The sequence below is a fragment of the Brassica napus genome, unplaced genomic scaffold (assembly GCF_020379485.1).
Source record: "Brassica napus cultivar Da-Ae unplaced genomic scaffold, Da-Ae ScsIHWf_57;HRSCAF=97, whole genome shotgun sequence".
Taxonomy (NCBI): domain Eukaryota; kingdom Viridiplantae; phylum Streptophyta; class Magnoliopsida; order Brassicales; family Brassicaceae; genus Brassica; species Brassica napus.
In genome coordinates, this window is record NW_026016639.1 from 17,918 (window position 1) to 28,609 (window position 10,692).

Sequence of the window (10,692 nt, forward strand, 5' to 3'; positions counted from 1 at the left end):
CATTTCTTCGTCGACTTGGTCTTCTTCTCGTTACTCAAGAAATTTCTGTAACTTCATCAGACTATGTGCCTAATCTAAGCCTATACAACATTACCTTCTCTTCCTCATCTTATTGAAACATTTTATTCAATCAATCATCCCCCCATAATTTGCTACGTGGCAAATGATTCAACCGTCTAAGTATTCATTCATACACGATCAGAACAATTAAGTTTGAATTTTATATTATGTTTTTAACTATTAGCTTATTACTTCTTAGCATTGTTGTGTAAATATACAATGAGATATTATAAAATGACTTATTTATTCACATATTAAAAAATTCTGTTGGGCGAAAATTAGCTACAGTATCCAAATTTTCCGTTTGCGATGTCGCAATGGAAAAATATATAAAAACAAAAAAGTAGAGTCAAATTTAAGATCTTATTAAAATACATTAATTATTTTTAATTATGAAATAGTTTAGATAAAATATTTAAAGTATGTTATTAACTGAATATATAATTAGTTAACAAGGATAGAAGGGATAAGATATAATATAATATGTTTTTAAGGTAATTAACATTATGAAGATCACATCTTAAAAATGCTAGCGGAAGCAGTAACAATATAAGTGTCGGCATCGGCCTCTTGTGAAATGCTCGTTAAAGATGCAGGTCCAGTTGCATACTCTTTCGTTTCCACAAATAACGTAAGTTTTGCTTCTTTCCCCATTAACTCTTGCTTCCACCAGATTCATCTCTAGAAAATAAAAACATTTGGTTATATGTCTGTGTATGTTCTGAAACTTCACATGTAGAATAATGTGACATATGATATGTGTTTACACACACACACACACACACACACACACACACTCACAGACATATATATATATATAAAGTACTAGTACTTAATATTTGTAAACATTAAAAGCCGTACGGATACTATATGTTATTATAAAATGGATGTGTATAGATTATGCATATAAAATGTACATGTTTTCCATATAAAATGGATGTGTATAGATTATGCATATAATATAAATTTTGAATTACTATGATATAAATAATGAACCTGTGGCAAGGAGAAGTATGAAAGAAATCACGAGAAGGGATGAGACGAAACACAAAGCGTATTTCATTTTTCAAGAGACTAATACTATATATTCCAGAGAAAGACAGAGAGTTAAGGGTTATGATGGAAGAAGAGGGATTTTATATATATACCGCGACTTATAATATACATATAATAGGATAATGTTGACCGATTAGTTTTGTTTTACAAAGAATCTTTTAAGGGAAACTTGACTAAACTGAGATAGTAATCTCTAGAAAATCATTACAATATATGAAATATGTCATGTGTCGTTATTAGAATAATTTTTAAGGAAAGTATCTTTAAAAAATATGTTGGTCCATCTAAATATCTTTATAACTGACCATAAAATTAATTTAGTAATATACAAAAGAGATTTTTTTCTTATTTTCTTAAATAAAAGCTACTGAGTCATCTAATGTGATTAAAATATATATAAAATAAATGATTTATAACAATACAGATTTGATAACAATTTGTGTATCTTCTTTCATTTTTTATTTATACAATTAAAATAGATAAATCACACTAACCACATAATAAAATTTTAGATTTTTGGTAATTGTTATATTTTAATTTTAAAAACCATCAATATATTACTAAAACTGTTTAAAATCCACATTGAAAACTTAATGATTAATGATTTAAAAAACAAATTTTATAGTAAGATACAAATGATCATAAAACCATATGAGTAAAAAATTCATTTAATAGATATTCATATAAAATATTTTATTTTAACATCTTCTAAATTAAACTCTATACCAGATAACATATATAAATATATTAATTTTGAAATTTAAGAAATATGCATGATACTTAAATTGAATTAAAAAAAATTTGTACAATTTTAGTTATATCAGATTATTAAAATATAGTTAAATATATTTTGTTATTATTTTTGAAAAGGTATTTTTTACCAAACTATTTCTGTTACCTAATATTTTGTTAATATCTCGCTCCACGAAGAGTGTGGTTTATTACATAGTATATGGTACTGATATGAAACTAATAAATTTATTTCAAACTCTATATATGTAATATTAAAATGATTAAAATAACTTTTTCTTTATCAAAAAGCATTAGTCTCTTTTTATTCTTTGTCATTGTGCAACTTTTAAAACACCTCGATACAACAAACTACAATTAATTTAGGCATGAACGCAGGCTTTTTTAGGCATCACTGGAACCATTTAGACCCTGCCATAAACCACACCCACATCTGCTTAATCCCGAAAACGGATTCTCCGAGCTCAATTAAAGACTACAGGCCTATTAGTCTTTCAAATGTGGCTTATAAATTATTTTCTAAAATTTTAGCTAAAAGACTAAATCTCTGGTGAATCAAATGCTGAGATCGACCAAATGGGCACACAAAAATCTGGAAAAGGACACTTCTGTTTTTATTTTTTTAATGAATTAATAATAAATCGAAATTAAGCTGAAAATACTATAAAACCTAAAACTTTAACTTATTTACATATCCAACCAACCTACCCCACCCACTAACCCGACCCGCGTGCCCTTCCCGGATCCTTCCCCCTAAATCAAACTAAATCCCTAATTCCTCTTCCCCGACATAACCAACAGAAAAAAATTCACGATCTCTCCCCCTTCCCTCTATCTCATCTCACTAATCAAACTCTACCACAATCATCACGATCTCCCTCTATCTCATTTGTTTCTCTATTTCGTGTTACTCTTTGAAACACTATGGCTCCAAAGACTCGTTTCACCGAACAAACGAACAAAGAAGGTGCGCCGGAGAAGAAGAAGAAGAATGAGTCAGTGGTGGAGAAGAAGAAAGCTGCGGTGGAGAAGAAGAAAGCTGAGGCGGAAAAGAAGAAGAAAGACTCTGTGATAAAGAAAAAACAAGCAGCGGTGAAAAGGAGGAGAGAAGCCGTTAAAAAAAAAAGAGATGCAGAGAAAAAGAAGATTGAAACCGCAGAGAAGAAGAGGAAGCGAGACAGTGGTGTAGACGATGAGTCCTCGTCCAATCCAACCAAGCGGCCTCAGACCGCATCTTCACCAGAACATCAAGCCGATCCTGATCATTATCCGCCACTATCAACGGAGTTACCTTCGCAGGATGATAGAGAGGGTACGCCAAGCCCATCAGTTCCGATTGAGCCACAAAAATCACCTACTCAAACACCCAATGAGGCGGAGAATCCACTGCAAGCTCCAATAACTTCTACCAACAGAGAATCAGGCTCACCCGAGGCTGCCATTAACAATGACGGGCAAACGGTAAACAAATCAATTAAAATGGTTTTGGAATTTTTATGATAAAATTGGACTAACAAATAGGAACCGTGAGCAGATTGGATCTAACAACATAGATTCAAATTCACATGAGGCTGCTATTGGATCTGCTGCCATTGACAACGACGCTCCAAGAACGGTAAACAAGTCAACTTAAATGGTTCTAGAAATATTTATCATAGGGTCGAAAAAAAAAATAAGTAGTGATTATATAAGAAGTGTAACTAGTACAACTAAAAGAATGAAACTAGTTCAACTGGTAATAAAATGTTGTAAAACAGAATCAATGGAACTAGTATAACTAGTACAACCACACTTCTTATAACTAATATAACTGGTATAACTATGAAAAGTATAATTAGTCTAACTAATACAACCGAGTATTAAATTACTAGTACAACTAAAAGAGTGAAAATGGTGCAACTGGTAATAATATGTTGTAAACAAATTCAGGATAACTAGTAAATTTTTTTTTATAAGTAATATAACTGGTACAACTACGCTTCTTATACGTAGTCTGACTAGTATAACTAGAGAAGTATTTTGTATAACTGTTTAATGAGATGGTGTTGTTGTTGTATAACTAGGCTTGCTGGTAGAACTAGTAATATTATTTTTAATTTAATTAGTGTAACTGGTACAACTAAGTGTTTATGTGTTGTATAACTCAGTTATTTATTCTTTGTATTTTGTTTGTATTTTTCAGGTTGAGAGTGATGATATGACCGTAGAAGCTGACAGACCTGCTGGTTTTTTCTTCAATCCGAGCAACTATGGAAAGGGTTGCAAGCTCTCCTCAAGGTGCCATCAACACGATTTTCTGAACAAGACGATTGGTAAGTTGGATGCCTCAGAGAAGAGTTGGTTTCAGGAACATCCTCAGTTCAAGCATATATTCCACATGGATTGTACCTCAACAAGAAAAGTGATGGGATTGTGGATGTTGCTACTTCGTACTATGCATACAGAGAAGGGTCGACAAGCTTGGTTTGGGGTAAACGGTGTTCCAATTAGATACTCTATCAGGGAACATAGCCTCCTCTCTGGTTTATACTGCCACTCATATCCAGAAAACTATCAGAGCATAGGGAGACTGAAGTTTGCGAGAAAGTATTTTAAAGTGAAGAAGACAAAGGATGGGAAGGAAAAGGGTCTGCAAGTGACAGAAGCGGATGTTAAGGAGAAACTTCAGAAGATGAAATTTGATGGTAGTGGCGATCGTCTGAGGATGGCGGTTCTTTACTTTCTGGCTACAGTTTTAAGAGGAAGGTCCAAAGCAGGATACTTCATTGAGTATTTCCTTCTCCAAGCAGTAGAAGATTTGGAGTTTTGCACCGAATTTCCATGGGGCCGTTACACCTTTGATGATTGCATGAAGGAGATTTTTCATGTAAGGGATCATTTTCGTGATGGGATCCCAGAGCATGCACAGTGGGTATTTCCTGGGTTTATCAACCCTTTGGAGGTATATGAATAACATTTTTCATAAGCATATTTGTTATAATATAACTAAAGTGATTGTGTGAAATGATGTGCAGATATTAGCATTTGAATGTATCCCTGTCCTTAGGGAAAGATTCAGAGAGCCTGTTCCAAACTGTTTTGATGGTTGTCCAAGAATGTGCAAATGGAAGTTCAAGAGGACCGGAACAACAGGATTTCCACTTGACATGATTTATCGGACGCTAGGAAACACAAAGGTAAAAGCTTATAATTTTTTTAAGTGTTGTTTATGTCATTTTCTTCAAGTTCATAGTTAATTAAATGTGTAATTTGTTGTTGGTCATTTCAGGAGATTATCAGTGTTTTGGAACCAAAAGGAAATGAAGTAGACCTTTTGTATGAAATAATGGATGAAGGGACTTTTGAAGACTTGGAGCTGATAGATGATTCGGATACGCTAGACATAGCTGTTGACAGTTGGAACAAGATCCTAATGGAACCAGGGAAAAAAATCTTCTGGCCGGATCTATATGAGATGGATGTGAGAACCCGAGAGCAACAAGAGGAGGCAGGAGGCGAGGCAGGGGGCGAGGCAGGAGGCGAGGCAGGAGGAGAGGCAGGAGGCGAGGCAGGAGGCGAGGCAGGGGGTGAGGCAGGAGTTCAAACAGGGGGCGAAGCAGGTCGTGAGAGTTTAAGAGAATTAGAGTTGAAGTTGAACAAAAGAATGGATGATGGATTTGCATTGAGAGACGAAACAATTCGTCTTCTGGAAGCAAGAGTAAAGGAGTTGGAAGAAGAAAAAATCCAGAGAGAAAGTTGGTCGTTCCAGGAGGGCGAGATGTATGGTGATAAGGAGGCTGAGATACTTGGTGATAAGGAGGGCGAGATGCATGGTGATAAGGAGGGTGAGATACATGGTGATAAGGATGGTGATGAGACTAACAAGGATGGTGATAAGGCTGATAAGGATGGTGATGATGAGCCTGATAAGGAGGGTGAGGATGGTGATAAGGCTGATAAGGATGGTGATGATGAGCCTGATAAGGAGGGCGAGGATGGTGATGAGGCTGACAAGGGTGATGAGGCTGAGAAGGATGGTGAGAAGCAGATTGAGGCAGAGGCTGACAAGGGTGATGAGGCTGAGAAGGATAGTGAGAAACAGATTGAGGCAGAGGCTGAGAAGGATGGTGAGAAACATATCGAGGTAGAGGCTGAGAAGTTGATGCAAGGTAAGTCATGATAACATATAACTTCAAATTTTATTTTTAATGATGATGATCTAAGTCAGGATGTATTTTTGTTCAATGTAGATACTGAAGATGGAGATGAGCAATCTACACTTCAAATTATGGCAGACACTGCAGAGAGATTTGAGAAGGCTGCTGCGGAAAAAGCTGTTGTGGACAAGACAGATGAGGTTGTAGATGATGATGCTTTGGAGAAGGAAGGTGAGGTTAGAGTTGATGACGCTTTAGAGAACACAGCTTCGGTTGGAGATTCACAGGATCCTGCTGAGATGCCAAAGAGGGTGCCCAAGCGTTCTCATTTGTTGAGGTCTCCTTTTACGCCAAACTGATTTGGCTGAACTATGTTGTTGTTTTTGGAACTTGTATGTGTTTGTTTTAAAACCTAAAACGGATGAACTTGTATGTGTGTGTGTTTTAAAACCTAAAACTTGTATGTGTGTGTGTTTTAAAACCTAAATCCAAACTTGGTGGTTGAACAGGTTGCAATTACAGGTGGGAAGTAAAACAACATTACAGCATCAACTATGCCAAAAAATATGAAAGTAGTATAACTAGAAAAACTAGTACACCTAGTGTTAAATTAAAAAGTGTAGGACTTATCTGGGAATCCACTTATTTGAAACTCATTATGCACACAAAGTTGTTTTAGTTTTTTAGTTGTACTGGTTTCTACAAAGTTGTACTAATTTATTAGTTATACTGGCTTGCACAAAGTTGTACTAGTTTATTAGTTATACTAGTTTGTACAGAGTTGTACTTTGGCAGTGAAACCTGAATATATTAGTTGTACCAAAGAGAAATACCATTATCTAAGTTGTACCACTCATTTATGTTAACATGTGTTTGCCCGGATACAATGAAATCATCACTATTGTGAAAATACTTGTCATGTATGTTTTTCAAAAAATATGTGGACAAATATGTTAACAAACCTTAAAAGTATAAGGTAGATCAAGCAAACTTTTGTGATGGAGGTAGAAATCCAGAAAAAAAAAAAAAACAATACAAAACACAAAGAAACCTATCCAAACACTTAAAATTAGACCATTTGAATGTTTTATTAATATGAAAAAACCTAAAATAATATTTAAATTTCAGATCCTCCATAGTTGTACTAGTTATTCCAGTAGAACCTATTTTAGTAAACTAGACATAGTTGAACTAGTTATTCCAGTATAACTTATTTTTAGTTTTACTAGTTGTACCAGTATAACAACACAAAAACATGAATGTTAGGTTTAATGAAGTTTTACCAATTGTACCTGTTGTACCTGACAGAAACAACACATTACATAAATAAGTTCTACAACACATAAATAAGTTTCATAACACATAAGTAAGACTCACAAGACTAAGCAAGTTCCATAACACATAAGTAAGACTCACAAGACATAAGCAAGTTCCATAACACATAAGTAAGACTCATTCATCAATTCCATCGCTTCCACTTTCATCGCTGTCAATTCCATCATTCTCACACACCAATGGTGGATACTTCTTCTTTTTCTTCCTCCGATATTCCCCAGCTGATGGAAATCTAGTTTCTTGTAGTCTTCCTTTCTTTCTTTCCACATGCGGAGGGTAGACAACCTGAGATAGGATTTCATCTGGAATTTCATAACTTTCCCATAATGAATGATGAGGCACTGGATATATTGTCTTGTAATATGCCAAAGTCCACTGCTCCATATAATAATACTTAGAACAATAGTCTTCAGACATTTCTCCACGCGCGATGATCGCAGCCTGTGCATGCACACAAGGATACCGATCAATATCAAAACACTTGCACTGGCATGTTCCGTTGCCTAAATCAACATAATAACCTTGACCATCTTTGCCAATCACAGTGTACTGACGTTCAAATCTGTTTAGCTCCATCACCGTGAGCTTTTTTGCCTTCGGATAACTGTGATGCAATATCCCATGCACGTAGGGAATTAGTATCTGTCTCTCTGGAACGCGTAAAGATAAATCACGATATTTGTTAAACCATTCTACCATCTTCCCAATGATCACATCAAGCATTGGCAACAATGCATATTTCCTTGGTTCCTTTAAAACACCATTGATTGATTCAACAGTGTTGGTTGTATCTATGTTGTACCTTTCTCCCGGAAATTGACATCTTGCCCATTTGGTCTCATGAACACTCTCATCTAGATACTCAGCGGCTTGAGGCAACGTTCTCCTGAAATCATTGTAGCTTTTTCTGAACTCGACCTCTGTGTACATACCAGCAATTTTTCTAAACTTTCTGGCAACCCCTTTCTTGTTAACTTTGCTGCATGCTCCGGCAACATTATTAGACAAGTGAAAAATGCAATATCCATGGATCGCCATTGGGTACACCTCGTGCACCTTCTTGATGATGCATTGGTTTCTATCAGTACAAAAAACAAGCTGAGGATCATCTGGTATCAAAGTTTTCAGTATAGTCAAAAACCACTCCCAGCTCGCATTTTTCTCACCATCTACTACCGCAAAAGCGAGGGGATAATGATGATGATCTGGATCCTGAGCAGTGGCAATGAGAAGCACTCCTCCATACACACCCTTCAGGTGAGTTCCATCCATTATTATCACTTTCCTCATTGCTTGAAACCCTTCGATGCAAGCTTTAAGCGCAAAGAACATATACTTAAACTGCTTCTTCTCATCCACTACTAATCTTGTGATGGTACCAGGATTCATTCTTTCTAACATGTACAAGTAAGATGGAAGTCTAGCAAAACTCTCCTGAGGGTTACCACGCAAATCACTGACAGCTTTGTGTTTCCCTCTCAAAGCTGTAGAATATGAAACCGTGACACCTAGTTTGTTCTTCACCAACTTTATGAGAGACTTTGGATCTGGAGTCTTGTATTGGCCTGGATAATCTTCATGCACCACTCCTGCGACCAAGCTTGGTGTTCCTCTTTTCCCCCTCTTGGTTACACTTCCCTCTCCCCGAGTACACGTATGCATCTTTCTATACGTTCTGACACTGAAAAAGGCTGAGTTTTTCAGCCTTGCAGCTCGTAAATACCATCTGCATCCAACCCCACGACATTTCAATACATAAACAGTACGATTCGTCTTGATTATATCAACCTCAAAACAATTCGAATGCACTCCTGCGTCCACTAAATTCCTCAGCTCTTCCTTAGTCGCAAATTCTTGATACAAACTCATATCAATACCATCATCCCACTCAGCATTGACAATTGTGTCTACAGATGGTGTAACAGCCGGCAACTCCTCCCTATCATTCATTTCATCACCCTCTTCATTGCAATCCTCATGCTCATACCTATCTGATTGTCTTGGAGGAACAATTGCTAACTCCTCATGATTATACCCATCTGATTGGTTTTGAGGAACAATTGCCAACTCCTCAACTCCAGCCATACCATCATTAGCTCTGGCATCAATCTGAATTTCCTCGTTCATAGAAAACTGCTCGTTACTCTGATTTTCTGAGATATTTTCGGAAAACTCCACATGCAAAACACTACGCCGGTTTTTCCTATCCACCTCCATTAAATATCCTAAAACATCTTCATCATCCAAAATATAACAAGGCCTCTTATTATCCACGACCAGGGGATAGTAGCTCAGTTGAAGCTTCGTCGCAGCTACATCGATATTCATTTTCTTGCCTATTCTATCAACCAAGCGAGAATAGGTTATCTCCTCATATTTTCCTCTCATTACTAATGTATAAATATTTTTGTCTCCACCATGATCAAAATGTATCACCACAGCTCCAGTACCATCCATAGTTCCTGAAAAGAGTTAAAACCAACATTACAGCTTACAAGTTATATCAGTTATACGAGTTCTAAAGTCGCTAAAATACGGGTTATACTAGTATTACCAGTTATACTGGTTTACATGTAACAGTCGTTTATAAGTTATACTAGTTATACTAGTATTTGACTTGTCAAAGGACTACTAAGAGTTATACAAGTTTTACCCATAGTCTTATTCAGTGTTACTTAGAGTTGTACCAGGTTTACTAGTTGTACTAGTGTTATTCTTAACGAGTTTTACCAGGTTTACCAGGTGTACTCAACGTCTGTTGTACCAGTGTAACCAATGTAAAAAATGATTTAATCTACAATATCATGATTCATACTATAAGAACGTTATCTTAAACCATGGAACCTGACTCATAATGGTAACATACATATTATGGGACTAAAACTAAACAGAAAACAAATAAAAAAGAAGAGAAGAGTGAGAGAGAAGGAGAGGGAGAGAGTATACACTTACCAAGCGATTTCAAGACCAAGGACGAGGCACATTTGCTGTTTCAAGGACGAGAAAAGCTGTAGAAGAACCCTAAGAAACAGAATTAAAGGTTTGTGGATAAAAACTTGAAGAAGAGAACTTTGGTTGGTGATTGAAATGAATTTTCGTGGGTGGTTGAGTAATGAAGAAGATGAAGATGTGAGGGAGTTAATATGGATTTTGGGTGGGACCCAGGCGAGAGAAAGAGAAAGGAAGAAGAAAATTGGACGACCGAGATTAGAGTTTCCATTATTTGATCCAATGGTTCACATGCCACTTTCATTAATGGCAAATTGGTAATTTACCAGCCCTTGGTCCATGATAGATCACAATTGGTCTATGTAGACTTCTTTTTGTCTTTTTGGTCTGTTATAGATCATTGTCC

The 10,692-nt window shown here is 36.0% G+C and overlaps 2 protein-coding genes and 1 long non-coding RNA gene across 3 annotated transcripts; 1 reads left to right on the forward strand and 2 right to left on the reverse strand.

The window, feature by feature from the left end:
* Window positions 1-390: 390 nt before the first annotated feature.
* LOC111214650 lies at window positions 391-1,371 on the reverse strand. Its single transcript, XR_002664018.2, has 2 exons — window positions 1,057-1,371; window positions 391-741 (listed from the first exon to the last, which is right to left on the reverse strand). It is a non-coding gene; the product is annotated as an uncharacterized LOC111214650 (long non-coding RNA).
* Window positions 1,372-2,478: 1,107 nt separating this feature from the next.
* LOC125604612 (uncharacterized protein At3g43530-like) lies at window positions 2,479-6,465 on the forward strand. The gene is made up of 6 exons (XM_048774889.1): window positions 2,479-3,327; window positions 3,401-3,481; window positions 4,049-4,807; window positions 4,881-5,042; window positions 5,135-6,014; window positions 6,096-6,465. The coding sequence occupies exons 1-6, from the start codon at window positions 2,791-2,793 to the stop codon at window positions 6,359-6,361; spliced, it is 2,685 nt and encodes an 894-aa protein (XP_048630846.1). The 5' UTR covers window positions 2,479-2,790; the 3' UTR covers window positions 6,362-6,465.
* An 839-nt stretch (window positions 6,466-7,304) lies between these two features.
* On the reverse strand, window positions 7,305-10,692 carry LOC106414983. Its single transcript, XM_048774890.1, has 2 exons — window positions 10,290-10,692; window positions 7,305-9,799 (listed from the first exon to the last, which is right to left on the reverse strand). The coding sequence occupies exon 2, from the start codon at window positions 9,792-9,794 to the stop codon at window positions 7,455-7,457; it is 2,340 nt and encodes a 779-aa protein (XP_048630847.1). The 5' UTR covers window positions 9,795-9,799; window positions 10,290-10,692; the 3' UTR covers window positions 7,305-7,454.